The sequence below is a fragment of the Egretta garzetta genome, unplaced genomic scaffold (genome assembly GCF_000687185.1).
Source record: "Egretta garzetta isolate BGI_Z169 unplaced genomic scaffold, ASM68718v1 scaffold10, whole genome shotgun sequence".
Classification (NCBI taxonomy): Eukaryota; Metazoa; Chordata; class Aves; order Pelecaniformes; family Ardeidae; genus Egretta; species Egretta garzetta.
Window position 1 is genome coordinate 57400 of NW_009258268.1, and position 15604 is coordinate 73003.

The window sequence follows — 15604 nt, forward strand, 5'->3', positions numbered from 1 at the left end:
CTTCCCTTTGTGGTTGGAGATTTTGGAACCTCAGTCTCTCCTCAGGTGACTTGTTGACCTAAAAAGTGAAGCTTCTGGGCCATCTATTGATTCTTACAAACTATGAGCTTCTGTTACTCAGCTTTGCAGCCTCCCTTAGGGTCTTCAGAAAATTCACGTGAGAGACCTGTTTGAACTGCGCATCTTGGTCTAGTCAGGATCAAGATAGGTCATCCTGAAGAAAGAATACCATGCTTCTTTTCAAGTTGGTGCTGTTTATAAATAAGTTAAAATACTTGATCTTCAGCCTACCCGGGAGTTCAGGCTTATAACCCTCCTTCCTGTGATACTTGAAACTATTTCTGAGGAAGTTGGCTAGGTCTTAGGTGGATGAAAGGTCTCAAGATGATGCTGTTGCTAGTGCATATTGAGTTTACTATAAATACCGTAGAATAATGGTTGAATCTAGTAAACCTTGGCAATAAAATCAGATTTAAAAAAATGTATCCGTCAATACGAATTTACTCAATACTGTTAAAGGCAATTTTCTTGTGTGCAAATCTTTACTTCCCCCCTCACCCCACATTGAAACAAGGCATTTAAAGATACTTTTTGGAGCTGGGTTATGAATAAAAATGGCTAATGTTCGTCTCTACAGAACTTTCCAGGGAAAAGATACTTAAAGGCTTGCTTTTGTGAATGTAACTTTTCCTTGTAAATGGTTCTCCTCCTCTTTTTGTTTCTCTTTAGCACCAAAATAGCTATTTGTATTTAACTATTTTATTTTAGCTAATCAGAGAAATTGGTGGCATAAATTTAAAGAAGAATGAGCCTCCACTCACCTGCCCTTACAGCCTGAAAGCCAGAGTTCTGCTGCTGACTCATCTTGCCAGGATGAAAGTTCCTGAAGTCCTTGAGGAAGGTAATGGCTTCTCCACTAATTGGATACTGTTTGAAACAGCGCAACACAAGTACAGTGCTACAGTACTCGTAAACATACTTTTTGTCCATTTTAATGGACATGTTGCATGGATCTCTGCTCAATAATCTCTATGCAGTGTACTTAGTTTTTCAACTTTAATGACTCTTGAAAACATTTACTTAGCATTTTCCCATTCTCTTGATAGCCCTGTAGAACTAATATCCTAGTTTTTAATGCTTTTTGGCTGCAAATGTGACTTTGATAAATTTGGCCTTGTAATAGAATAAGAAGTTAAACATGTGAAGTGTATTTGCTTTTCAGAGTAAAGAAATCCAAGATAAGCATAATAGTGCGCTCTCTGACATTTCAATTTGTTATTTTGGGAATTTTTCCCCCCCTGCTGTGTAAAGCAAGGGTGGCAAGATTAGAACTTTAAAATATCAGTTACATATGAGATTCAGTTTTGTGTTTTACAATTTTTCATACTTGTAAATACACAAACTGAAATGTTTCTAAATGCAGCTCTTAAGTTTCAACCATGAAACTCAGGGTTTCTTAGGCTGACCAGCAAACTTGAGATGTTCTGCATTTTAATGCAAATGGAAAAAACCAAAACAAACCAACCAAACAATGAAGATGCTGTGGTTAAAATTTTACAGTTTCTTTCAAAACAAAAATGATCAATTTTAAATAGCCACTAAAAATACCTCTTCCTTGCCACTTAGTTACTATTTGTCCTTAAAACTTCACAGATCTGTAATCAAAAGTAGTTAGTACTTTACAAATAATGTTTTTCCCAGAATTGGTGTTTCACTTAGGTTAAAAAAAAAAAGTATTTTTAATTTTATGTTTACCTGAAGAATTAATGGTACTTTAGTAAGACTCGTAAATAGTCTGTGCCATCCTATTGATTTTTTTAGATGGATCTAACAAGTACTTCTTCATTTGGTGTGGAAGCTGCTTGTCTGGTACACAAAACTTGTGTTCTCTCTTAGCACTTGCTCTATCCTGTTTTGTTAGGGAATGTTATGGATAGATGTGTCAGTGTGAAGGAAGGTGGTATTTTCAATAATACAAGAATGAATAGAAATGAAGACGACACCATTAAATGTCCAGTTTATGTAAACTGCCCCCTTTTTTCCTATTAGAAGTGCAGCATAATTGCAGCCAGTTATGTCTTGCAGATCAGCAGTTTATCCTGAAAAAGAGTCCTGCACTACTTCAAGAAATGATTAATGTGATCTGCCAACTAATAATAATGGCTCGAAGCCGGGAAGGTAAGAAAAGAAACTGTATAATTAAAACTAGTAAATATGATTCTTCATTGCAATATTTCATAAAGTCTTTTGTTCTTGTGGGAATCTTAACCTGTGATATTTAGAAATGCCTAAATGCTCTTTTGCTCTTTTCACTGTAATGAGAGCTCTCCATTTTGAAGATTGAAATGCTGCTGCTTCCACCAAGCCCTACTCTGAAATCTTGAGTATCTGTGTTCATTTTGTAATTTTTGCAATTAAGTTTCTCCTTAAATGTGATGGAAAACCTTTTCTTAAAGATCTGGTCCATTTTTGGTAGCAAAGCACTTGGTATAAGATATGTTGAACCTTGTGTTCATCCGTCTTTAAATTTACACTTTCACAGCTCTTCCTCTTCAGTTATGAGTGTCACTTGTTTTGGCTCATTTCTTTGCCATCATATCTTTGTGTGTTGCTCATATTTCTCCATTTCTGGTTCCTGTGCTGTTGAGCCTGCTATGTAGGGTTTTTTTATTTTCCTGAACTTGTATTGGCAGGTCCTTTGCCATAATTGCCATAGAAATTACAATTTAATTGAAATAAAAATTAAGCTTTTTTTGATTTTACTGTAAAAAGGCAGTTATACTGAAGATGGTTGCTTGCAGTGTAAAGAAACAAAGACTTGGATCTTATTCCATTACTGCAACAAACATAGGCAAGGCCTTTTTTTTTTTTTTTTTTTTTAATGCCAAAATGCATTGTATTTTGCTTGCCATCAGATAAGACTCATTGGCTGATCTTTACTAGATCAAAACTCCTTTAACAAGCGTTGATAGTCTCCTAACAAGAATGGTTCTGGGGAAGATCTTTCCCAGCACTATTGTAAGGAGTACTAGAAATTGTGCTCCATAACCAAATAAAGTACAAGAGAGGGGACGTGAGCAGATAAGGGTGTTGTATGCTGGCTTACATGTCCTATTTTAGAAAGAAGTATTGATTAAATATATTTCTATTTCTCTTTAAACCCTATCTTTGCTATTCTGTGAGACTGCTGGGGAGAAAACCCGAGACCTGGAAGGGAACAGTAGCTGTATTTTTCATTGTAGAAATAATCTTCACCTAACATTAGATTGTATTTATTAATGAGTATCACATTAAGAACTCAGCTGTGGATAGATATTGGATATGTTTTTGTGAATATTCTCCAGACTAGCACTGTAACTAAATTGCGAAGATTTCCAATACAGATTTAAGATGTGGATATTAATGCTGTGAAACTTTATTAGTTTAATAGTAATTTATTTCATAAAAAGCTTAAGCAGCTGTTCTGGAAGTGTTGGGGGTTTTTTGTTTGTTTTTTTGTGGTTTTTTTTTTTTAAGTTTTGCTATCTCAGCAAGACCAAGGACACATACTATAGCTAATTATGAAAAGCACTTGAGTGAAGACATATTTTTACTTTTTATAAGCCTTTGCATATGACAAATATAGCTACTTCTTCCCCACCCCACCCCCCCAAATCTGGATAGGTTTTTTATAAAATCCTTCAGACCTTTAGAAGATGTCTTTTAAGGTGGCATATGTATATATTAGTCAACTAGCAAATACTTGTTTTCACTTGTGCAAAATGAGACCAAAATAATACAGCCAGAAGCTTTTTTTAATGCAACAGAACAGGAAGTGTTTGAAAAATAAAACCCACCCCCTTATCTTCTTGTAAAAGCTGAAATAAGATACTTAAAACAGTACATGTTACACTTTACAACTTGAATGACCTCCAGGTAGCTGTATTCTTCTCCTTTAGTTCTTTATGTATGTGGAAATACCTCTTTAATTTGACCCTGCATCTATGAGTAATCATTTTACTGTATTCAATAAACTGCTTTGAAGTTCCAGAAAATTTAGGATTTAGCTTAGGTTAAAATTAAAAAACAAAACAGTATTTTGGAAGAGAAGAGTGTAAACTAATTTTCCATTTGAATGTGAAATGGAACTGATGGTTATTTAAAAAAAACCAAAAAACCTAAACAACCTCTACTAGTAATAATTTCTAGAGATTTTCACGATCCCTGCCAACCTGAATGAGTCTGTGAATGTGGATGAGATAGTTGTTGTTATGTATGGTAGAAGTTACTTATGTAGATTTGGAAAAACTCCAAGTATAGTTGAGGATTTGTTTGGTATTTCTGTAGCAGGTTTTCTCAAAGTTATTTCCAATGTTTTAAAATAGCAGTATTCAGAAATGCGTACCAAACATTTCCTCTGACTTCCATGCCAGTGCCCGATTTCTGCATAGTCTGAGAGGCTTTCTTCTTACATGCAGCTCCCTGAAAATACACTTGGCTCTGTGGCACCGCTTGCTTGCATCCATCGTTTTGTGATGATTAACTGATAGTTGACAATCAGGGGGGGTCTAAATTATCGTGATGGCTTCTTTGAGATCCTCCTTAAGTATCTTCAAGTAGAGAGCTGCCCTGCCAGGCGAGGTGTTTGCTGCCAAAACCGTGGAATGTGCTCTCGTGACTCTGTGCCAAAAGATTAGGCATTGGGTTCAGCTGTCCAGTCAAAGTGCATTTCTTAATTCAGGTTGGAAGCTGCAGTGTAGTGAAGAGGTTGTGGTTTGACCCAGGTAAATACCATTCCTTCACAAGCAACTATGGTTTGCATTTAAATTTGTGATTGATTACTTTAATGTCATATGTTTTGGATGACTTTATGACCTTAGATGAAAGGTCGTCTGGTCTTGTGCACTTTGACAAGCAGAAGCTGTCAAAATATGTGCAGTAATGGCATTCATTTTATGGTGGGGGCGGTTGGGTGTTGTTAAAAGCTATAATGTCCTCAAATCCACTCTCAGGGAATATAAAGTCCTGTGTTAATTTCAGGAAACCAAAATAATATTCTCCAACTTTGTTAAAATGTTTTTCTACTGTCATGCGGATGGGGAGTCAATACTTTAAGAAAGAGAAGGATCTCTTCTCTGACTAGTGCTCTGTGGTCTCAAAGCTCCAGGTGAATTTCCTGCGAAAACAGTTTGTCAGAGAATATTTAGGATTCTTTTATTAGCTTGGTTTACAGTGTGGGGGTTTTTTAATTCAAAAAAAATCCTGTGACTTCCCTTAGCAGCAGCCAAAAACATTACAGGGGAGGTGGAAGATAGGTAAGATGGAAAGAAATTTTGTGCTATTTAGTTGAGAGATTAGTCTTTCCGTTACTTTTTTTTTATTATTTGAAAAGCAGAAGTGTAGAGGTTACATCTATCTCCATTACTTATCCGTATGTCTAGCTGGATAGTTCCGTTCATGTGTTATTTTTCTCTTTGCATTGCGTATAATCTTTAAAGTATTTATTAATATACTGGGTTAAAAAAAGTCCTGCCATGTAATTTGATTTGGTAGCTGATTATAGCTTTGTGTAATTAATGAAAAGTAATATTTAATGATATGCTTACAAAGTAGAGCTAAATGTGTTTTTTATATATATATACACACACATACGTATAAAATATACAAATTTAAAACAAGTTGGTTTTGATGCTGCTTTTTAAAAAAGAAACTTGAGTGGTGGAATTTTTGTCTGTAAGGATTGCATAGGTACCTTGTGCTGTTGTTCCCTGAGACAGTGCTAGATGGATGTCTTCCCCTTTCTCAGTGTTAGCTGTCGTAGCCTAAACAGAGGGAAGAAAATGTCTGCTGAGCTATGTGATTGCAGTGAGAGGAATAAGGCTGCCTGGTTAATTAAGCTGAACGTTTTAAGATGCCTCTTTCTTTGCTTGGTTGACTGAAAACAAGGTTTTCTGTAGGCTAGAATACAGGAATACATTGCAAAAGTGTAAAAAGAAAAAAATTAAAAATGATGTCGTCTGTTTCATTCTCCCCAAGAAAGGGAGTTCCGTGCTCCATCTTTGGGATCTTTGGAAAATTGCATGAAGCTTTCACAGATGACTGTCCAGGGACTTCAACAGTTCAAGTCTCCCCTTTTGCAGCTGCCTCACATTGAAGAGGACAATCTTAGGCGAGTCTCCAATCATAAAAAGGTATAAAACTACAAATGGTACTTAGCAACTTCTTAAAACAATTTCTGTTGCTTCTTTTACTTATTTGCCTGTAAGGAAGCAAGGTAATGAGTTAACTAAGAGAATAAAAATACAATTATTTTTCAGGAATTCAGTATAATACTTGATAGATGATCTGTGTGCTTTTTGTTTCTTTAAAGTCCACCTCAGTTAGAAGGTGGGAAATAAGATCAGAGATCTGATAAGTGTAAAAGACTATAAAAGATCAGCCTATGTTGGCCTCACAAACAGAAGAAACAGTTTCTTTCTTAGTACAGAATACTATCTCCTGTTTTGTGTTTTTCCAGAATGTGGCTGGAATATCCTACTGGGACACCTTTTTTTTTTTTTTTTTTTTTTTTTTGACTTGACATTCTTTATCTAGTTTGATAGAAAACATATTTGGAAGGTAGCACAGAGGAGTTCATAAGAGGAAAAAAATTATCAGTTACTGTGGGAAGTATTTTGGGCTTTGTGATCTTTCATGTATGAAAGAGGATGCTTTATAAAGCTTTTGCTACGTAGTTCTAGTTGATAAGTGTTGGCATTTGCAGAAATTAAGGACAAAAAAGAATAGTCTTCTCTGAATACCTGATACCTGCATATGTTTCTTCACTCTGTTTCACTGACTGTCTCTGTATTCAAACCTGCTTGCTTGATTGTAGTATATCTTCTAGGAATGCCTGGCTTCCAGTAGAAGCTGTTGAGACTTTTTGGATAGTCTTGCTACAATGGTTAATTTGGATCAATCTTAAAAATACTCTTTTTATCTAATGGAAGTTTTGTTTAGCTTTAACTACAACCTTAGGTGGTGTTTAAATGCTTCTGTGTTAGTGTGAAGACAAAGAATTCTTAAGTACTGCATTTTTTAAATTGCCTTTGAAGATGCTTGTTCATCAAATAGTCAAGTAGTCTTTTCCTTTAAATGAAGTAAAAGAATCATTCTCCCATCAAACACTTGCTGTTCTTAATCCAGCCCTAAGCTACAGGGAGCATACAAGAAAGTACGCAATTTTAGATGTATTTTTTTGACACGTGCAGCGTAACCAAGTACAAAAATCAAGAATTTGGCCATTTCATAATCCTACCTGTCCTTCCCCTGAAAGAGGGAAGAGACCAATTTATTAGGCTTGTTTCCGCAGGTTTCCCATGCGTTGAGCTATTAAATACAGTCCCCTGGACTGGAAGTATGACAAGGCTAGCTGGATGCATGAAGTTGTTTTTAATAAAATACATACATTTATAACGCTGAAGTGATTGAGTGTTCAGACAAATCTGTGGTTTTTTTCATGCTTTTTGCTCTGCTCTGCAAATCTTAAAAGGCATGGTTTTAGATTTATTTACGGTTCACTATGGGGGAAAAAACTATACCTTGTACTTAGTTGTTCCTGCTAATATAAATCTCAAAGCACTGAAGTACTCCCATCTAAATAAAGAACCTGATTAGTAAGATTTCTTGACTCAGCTTTCTGAAAAAGCTGGCTGAAATAATAGTTTTATAAGAAATGTATCCAGTTTCTAAGAGGTGACATAGTAAGGAACACGCTAATGTTCAAAGTGATGCTAGGTCTGAATGCAACCTCTTTCTTCCATTGTTTCTCAAAACATACGCTTGCTAGTTTCTTAAAAGTGTGGTGTGGGTTTTTTTAATAAGCACAAATCAACTGATGTGTATGTGTTAGTAACGTGGGGACACAAGTGATGGATTGTCGAGAGTTTATTTGTGGCCTATGTTTCTCTGCTACAATGTGACTTCCTTCTTTTTTTAATTCAGTATAAGATCAAAAGTATTCAGGATCTGGTGAGTTTGAAAGGTTCTGATCGTCGCAATTTACTGCACTTCTTAGAAGATAAGAAATATGATGAAGTTATGGCTGTCCTTGGCAGCTTCCCGTACGTCACTATGGATATAAAACCACAAGGTGAGTGGGAGGCCCTTTTGTTCTGTGTATGTCACTCCTCTGACATTTTGATAGTCTGTTGGCAGTAAGCTTTTGGAGGACGCTGAAACACAACTCACCGTTATTTATGTGGCCTGGAAATGACATACTTTTTTTGAGTGGCGGCCTCTTGTACATGAGATTTATAGTCTGAGGAGATAAAGTACATTGAAACATTTCACAGATTCCCAAGCCAGCAGTACTTTCTCCTGCAGGAGCTTATGATATTTCATCTGTTGATTTAATTTTTCATGAGCAATGTGGAATTCTGCTTGAAATACCACTTTTATTAGCTATCTTAAAAAGCTGTGCTTATTCCAGAATTTATGCTCAGCTTACTCCAGCACGAAGAGTCCTTTGTGAGATTTTGAGTTGGAGACCCTGATGACTAAATATTCATGGGGTTCTTTTGTGATAATCCTTGTATAGTTTTTATATCTGGCAGAGTTTGTACATGCTGGGCTTAGCTACCTTTTGTGTGCACTGTTTCAATGAACGTATAATGCTCTTCCTCTCTGAAGATAAAGTGTATTGTTAAGCAGTTCCTGTTAGACAGCCTTTCAGTGGAAAGTGAATTGGTTCTGTGGTCTCCTTTCCTCCGAAGAAGATCAGTGCTAGTAAATGTGAGAGATTGGGAAGGTGGTTCTAATACTTGTTTCTAATTTGTATTGTTACTGTGGTTGTAATGATCAAATTAAAAATGCGGTATGTTTTGTTTGGGTGGCTAATTTGTAATTTGCCTTATGCGTAGTCCTCCATGAGAAGCAAATGTTAATGGAAATATCTGTTAAGGAAGCAAATGTCTGTTAATCTTGGTATTTCTAAATGTTGTTTATGTGTGTGGTTTTTTTTAAAAACAAACGACTTTATCTTATTATAGCACAGGATTGTACACAGTCCTGTTAATCTGCTTAAAACTCAGTCTTGGAGTGCCTTCCCGTATCTTGGCAAGCAACCCTTTTCTGCCTATAGCCTTCATTTGTCACACAACTGTACTCAGGTGTGGTGTGGAGGATTAAACAATGCATATGCTTTTCTGTTTAGCTCAGTATTACCATTATATAAAATATGTATGTAAAACTAGTGAATAGTGGGGGGGCAAATAAATAAAATTTCTATGTTACGTACTCTATTCCTCCGCAACCTGGGACATTCTGCCATTCATAGAGTAGAGATACAAAGTCCTCAGTGGCTTTCCTGTGGGTTTTCTGTTTGATGTTTTAGTTAGAATAATCACTGCTGTTCTTTTATTTTCTTTTGCCTTCTACTTAAAAAAAGAATTAAATGCATGATTGTTAATGTGGCATTGAAATTGAGTTGTTAATCATATGAAAGCCAGGAAAATCAAAGTTATGATTCCCAGAACAAATATAACAGGGTCCCTTTGGTCATGTGTGGTATTTCATGTTTCTGAAGTTTTATGCTTTAATATATAATGCACAGTATTACAGAGTTATGGTTCCCACAGCAGCTATAACTTTCAATTTTCTAACTTTCATGCAATTAAAATTTCAAACTCAATGTTGCTGTTTTATAGTTTGCTGAATTAACAGCCTTCATCCTGATAGTATATTTAAGGTTGTGAGAAACTTATTAAACGGTATTTTGAAATTATTTTTTGTTAAAAGTTCTGGAATTTGTATGCTTACATTTAGACATAGCAGCAACAATGTTTAATGGAAAAAAGGCTGTAAAGGTGTTTAATAGATGTGTTGCTTTTCTTTTTACACTAGTTTTGGATGATGAAGACAGCAACAATATTACAGTAGGTTCTCTTGTCACTGTTCTGGTCACACTAACAAGACAGACCATGGCAGTAAGTATTGAGAATACTTGTTCTTTCGGGGATACTGCACGTATATTGAAATAAACAGGCGTTTCTTTGCAAGCTAACATATTATTTTGTAAATATAACTGTAAAATTAAGATTTGAAATTGAGAACTTGTGCTCTTAATCCTCCCTTTTGTTTTCTTTTCTGAATGAGAGAGTTTTCCTGGAATCAAACCAAAGTTCAGTCTGACCCGTTGCCGTTGTCTAGGGAACAGTAAAAGAATATGGCAAGTGATACTGCCCTGAGATTTGTAAATAACAGGAAAAGAGACTTTCAGAAACTTAGCTCTTGAACAAGAATAAAGTATTCACTCAAGTCCTTAGGACAGTGTTTGATTTCACTTCATGTGAGCTCATAATGTTACAAATCTCTTGGGTGTTCTAGACACTTTTATGAAAGAAACTCAGTCCAGCAGAATGCAGAATATACATAACTTAATATAAAGGAGGTACACCGGTGCCACATAAAGAAGGTGGACTGCTGAATGGGTAGCAACGTGGCATAACCAAACTAATATTACACCCTAGTAGTTTAAGCTGAAAAATAAGCACAAGTCAGAAATTTAAATGCAGTAATGACTTTCTTTGAAGAAGAAAATTAATGCACAGAAACTAAACAAACTTCTACCTAACAAAGCATACAGTATCAATTTTTGCATCTGTACTATTCAGATAATTGTCTAAGTAAACGGAAAGTCTCAGTTATGCCTCTAAGGTAAGACATACAAAGATGAGTATTACGGTTGAGGATCAGACTAGCCTTTGAAGCCAGTTCAGCAGAAAGCCGTCTGGATATATAAGTACTATGTGTTCATGCTATGGAATTTCAGAATGCATCATCTTGGTAACTGAGGATGCAGTAGGTAGAAGGTAAAAGCACCATATCACTATTCTGGATCTTAAAAATGAAGGAAACTGAAAATTGTGAGCATGCTGAACTGTACTTAGAAATTAATTAAAATGTCTGACAGCATATAGAAAACTCATTTAAGATGTTTTCTATGTGAACTCCACTAGGCAGTCTGGCATTGAGATACATGGCCTAAAAAACAGAGCTGGCCTTTATATAATGTGGGGTGGGGTTTTTTTTTTTGTGGTGGTGGTATCTCATATTTGCCATCTTTATGTAAGACAGCTCTTTATGACTGAATTTTTTTTGAATGGCATGTAGTATGTTTTGAAGAAAGAAATGCTTGAAAAAAATCCATTTGCATAGAGATGTGCTAGTCTACATAATACTAACACTGTGTTTTGTCTTAGTGTTTCATATTTCTGGTTTGATTTGTTGTCCTGTGTCCCTGAGTAGCAGTGCAGCTGTTGAGGGTTTTAATGCTCTGGCAACTGGAGCAGAATTTGCATTTTACTACTGCTTGCTTTTGTGATACAGGATTTCTATGCTTTATAAAACAAGTAGGTTCCCTGGAACAAGATGACATGTTGTTACTAAATTTCCTTACAATGCTAGAGATGAAAAAATCCTAGACCAAATGTTCAAAATAGTGTTTAATTTAGATCTGTTAATCCCCTGTTGTTTGTCACTGATAAAAGATTTTGCCATGAGTAAAACCTTCAGACCTGATTAAGGTGATTTAGTTCAACTATAAAATAACTTGCTTTTTTGGTATACAGAAAGGCATTAATTGTTTTCACATCTTTCTTTAACTAGGAAGTGTTTGAAAAGGAACAGTCTATATGTGCAGCGGAAGAGCAACCAACAGAAGATGGGGTAAGTGAAAAATGAACAATCCTCTTGCTAGCTAAAGAGAGCTTTCTTTCAGATCTTGAGTTGCTAATTGTGCGCTTCTCAAGCATTTGTTTTTCAGAAATGCCTACTGAAGTGTCTCTTGAGCTATGTTTTCTAACTTTGGTTCTCAGCTTAAAATGCTTAAAGTACAGTGAATGCCTGAAATTTAATGAACAGAATAAACATTTTAAATACTGCTTTCCTACAGCAAGGAGATGTCAACAAAGTTAAGAGCAAAGGATGGCAGCAAAAGAATAAAGGAACAAAGAAAGCTTCAAAATCGAAGAAAAAGAAGCCATTGAAGAAGAAACCTGTGCCACCTTCATTGCAGCCACCGAAACAGCAGAAGCAAAAACAAGCTAATGGGGTAGCTCATAAATTCATTGATATTTTAGTATTTTGTTCAGTTTATCAGGCCTGATCTGATGGGGTTTTTGTATGTCTGTTACATTTCATTCTATGCTTTTGTAAAGCGTTCTTTCTAAAATAGCATTTTTTTCTTTACATTTAAAAATTACTGGTAAAATCATCAGAGAACCACCGCGGATGTTTCCAGTGGCCTGCTGAAAGTTGTGCCCAACTACTTTAGAAGTCTGGCATCATAATGCCCTCTTACTATGTTCTTATTATGCTGCCTTCTGGGAGGTTAATTGTTCTGTACCTTCTACTTTTCCTTTAAAGGAAAAATAAATGAAATGAGACTTTATTCTGGTAAATTTAGTAGCTTTAGTATGTTTATGCTCCCACTGCATGGTGTTTTCTCCACCTCATGGGCTATGTTTTAGGTATTTTCTTATATTCTCTCTAATTTTCTTATGACTTTTTGAAATGCAATAATCAAATACTATTTTCTCATATTCATGTTGCGGGTGCCATATGGAGATGGAAAATTGCTTCCCTGCTCCTCTTAGCACATGAGGTGAAAAGAATTAATCTTCACTGTAGACATAATCTGTGATACAAGAAGAGTGTAGATCAAAATAGGAAATAAGGGCTATGACCTTAAGATGGGTGCTGTGAATGCTGTATACTACAATAATGCAAATAATGCAGACCAACTAAGTTTGAGGGGTTTGTCCTTTGTGGTTCTCCCTCTTCCCCCCCCCCCCCCCCCCCCCCCCAATTAGGAAGTTGTTGCGAAGGAAGAAGAGGAGGAGATCTCTGATAAAGGAAGTGAATCCGAAGAAGAAGAAACAAACAGGGACTCTCAAAGTGAAAAAGATGATGGAAGTGACAGAGACTCTGACAGAGAACAAGATGAGAAGCAAAACAAAGATGATGAAGCTGTAAGCCTTACTTTTTCTTGAAGTATAATGTTGCCTCTGGGGTTGAGAGAAAATGCATTTTAATCCTCTAGCATCCCCTCAGGCTAGGCAACACTAGGATGAAGGAGTAATATCAGTTCTCCAGAGGTTTTCAGACCTCATTCCAGCATAAGAGCTTTGTCATTGCAAGTCTCTTTCAGAGAGAGCAGTGAAGGGTCTTTGCAGCATAGACAGAAAACTTAAAAATGACATGAGAAAAATAGATTAACTTTAGGGAGAGATTGTAATGTTTCTTTCAGCTTAATTTGATTACTAGCTGCTGCAGATTTTGTGAGATAGTCTCTCCTTTGAACTTTGTTCTTTACATGCAGCAGCTGTTGGATGCTGCACAGTGCGTACTATAAGCATGCAGTAGTTGAAGGAACATATACATGTGCTTACTAAACTCCAGTGACTGTTGTTATTAAGTTAGTTATTCGAAATTGTAACTGAGAATGAGGCATTGGGGTGGTAGATGATCTCTGCACTGCAGGTCTTGAAGTCCTGTACAGGGTGACAATAAGCTTCTGATGGGAAGAGAATCATCGAGCTTGTAATCAGGGCTCTTACAGCTCAGACAGTGAGTGTTTATAGGCAGTGCTGTAAAACTGAGTTTTGAAGAATGTGTGCAAGCCCTGCAGATCTGTGTTCTGTTCTGGTTGGTTTGGTTTTTTTAATATTTACAGGAATAGTCTAAGTTTTACTGTAGCTTGATTTTTTTTTTTTTTTCTTCTTTTAATCATACTGTATAACTTAATCTCTATGTGCCTTTCACTTTTATAATGTGTAGTGTAGCACAGGAACTTGTCATATATATCATTTCCATGGGCTAAAATTTCTTTTTTTTTTTTTTTTAATGGAAAAAATGGCTAGTGCACAGTAACTCTTTAAACTTGTCTTTGACAGGAGTGGCAAGAATTACAGCAAAGTATACAGAGAAAGGAACGAGCCCTTCTTGAAACGAAGTCAAAGATTACGCATCCCGTTTACAGTCTTTTTTTTCCTGAGGTCAGTAATAGAAAACACTACAGTTGTGAAACATGGGAATTAATATCATAAAAATCAGTTGCTCTTTTTATATTCTTAGTGTAAATACTGAGCTTTTAAAATAGCCTAATACTTGAAAAAATGGCTAATCTTCATTTAAAAGAAGTCTTAATTTATAAAGTCCTTTTCAGATACTTTCCTAAAAACTTTTAACGTATTATTCTTTCTATCCGGTTCCCAGAGACTTGCAAACATGTATAGAATTTAAGGTTCCTTTTTGATGTCAATAATGCTAAAGTTTCCTTTCTGCTCATCTGCTACGTATAGATAGATTCAGAATGAAACCTTTCATATATGCAGGGATCTAATTTATAGTCCTTTTCTCTCTATTGTTTTGTGGGGTTTTTTTGCTGTGGAACACGAAAGCACAGCAGTGGCTCTAATATGGACTTAAGGGTAGAGTATTACTTGCTCTTTATCTAACTGCAAGCATCTGTGAGTAGGGGAGGTCCTGACCTCTTCTGTGTTAACAGTAATGACAGGAGAGTTTGGAGGTCATCTGGATCAGCAGATTGTTTTGGCTTGCTGCTTGACTTCAAGTCTCAACGCGACAGTGTGGTGGCAGCACAGCGTGCAGCTGTGGAGGATGGAGAGGGTTGGCAAAGCTGTCTTTCTACCACAGTGTAGTCTGGAAGTGGTGGAAGCCAGTTGTGGAACAATCTTTCCTATCGAGCTCAAAACCACAAGATCAGGTGTGGATGGGTATCAGAGGAAGGGATGTATTTGAGAGTGGTGACTCAGTATAGCAGATAGGCTGAGGTGTCTCTACAGCAGCCTTTGGCGTTGAAAGTATGTTCTGATGTATCAGTTGTTACTTACACAAACAGCTAACCACTCAGTAGGTGTCTGAAAACCTATTCCGGCAATGAAACCTTGAAAAAGAAGGGATTTTTCAAAGCATGGTCATTGTGGTTTAACCCCGGCCGGCAAATAAGCCCCACACAGCCACTTGCTCACTCCCCCCTGGTGGGATGGAGGAGAGGATGGGAGGAGTAAAAGTGAGAAAACTGGTGGGTTGAGATTAATACAGGTTAATAGGTAAAGCAAAAGCCAGCCACGCACGCAAGCAAAGCAAAGCAAGGAATTCATTCCCTGCTTCCCATGGGCAGGCAGGTGTTCAGCCATCTCCAGGAAAACAGGGCTCCATCACGCATAATGGTGACTTGGGACAAATGCCATCACTCTGAACATCCCCCACTTCCTTCTTCCCCCAGTTTTAGACACTGAGTGTGACGTCATATGGTCTGGAATAGCCCTTTGGCCAGTTGGGGTCAACTGTCCTGGCTGTGCCCCCTCCCAGCTTCTTGTGCATCTTGACAGAACATGGGAAGCTGAAAAAGTCCTTGACCAGTCTAGGCAGTGCTTAGCAACAACTAACCCATCAGCGGGGTATCCACATTCTTATCATACTAAATCCAAAACACAGCACTATGCCAGCTGCTAGGAAGAAAACTAACTCTATCCCAGCCAAAAGCAGGACAGTGGGTTTTGTGTTCTGAGCAAGGGAGGCAACCAGGTTGGAACCAGGGGAAAGGAGTATTTGGCCTCAC

At 36.7% G+C, this 15604-nt stretch overlaps 1 protein-coding gene across 4 annotated transcripts in view; it reads left to right on the forward strand.

Annotated features, from left to right (window-relative positions):
• Positions 1-15604, forward strand: part of SEC63 (SEC63 homolog, protein translocation regulator) — a 42059-nt gene that overhangs the window by 19385 nt on the left and 7070 nt on the right. For all 4 annotated transcript variants that reach the window (XM_035888779.1, XM_035888771.1, XM_035888768.1 and 1 more), the window contains 9 exons: positions 769-901; positions 2086-2178; positions 6016-6170; positions 7963-8110; positions 9862-9944; positions 11626-11685; positions 11912-12070; positions 12831-12989; positions 13914-14015. In XM_035888779.1, the coding sequence (XP_035744672.1) occupies positions 769-901; positions 2086-2178; positions 6016-6170; positions 7963-8110; positions 9862-9944; positions 11626-11685; positions 11912-12070; positions 12831-12989; positions 13914-14015 (1092 nt within the window). The remainder of the gene's footprint in view (positions 1-768; positions 902-2085; positions 2179-6015; positions 6171-7962; positions 8111-9861; positions 9945-11625; positions 11686-11911; positions 12071-12830; positions 12990-13913; positions 14016-15604) is intronic.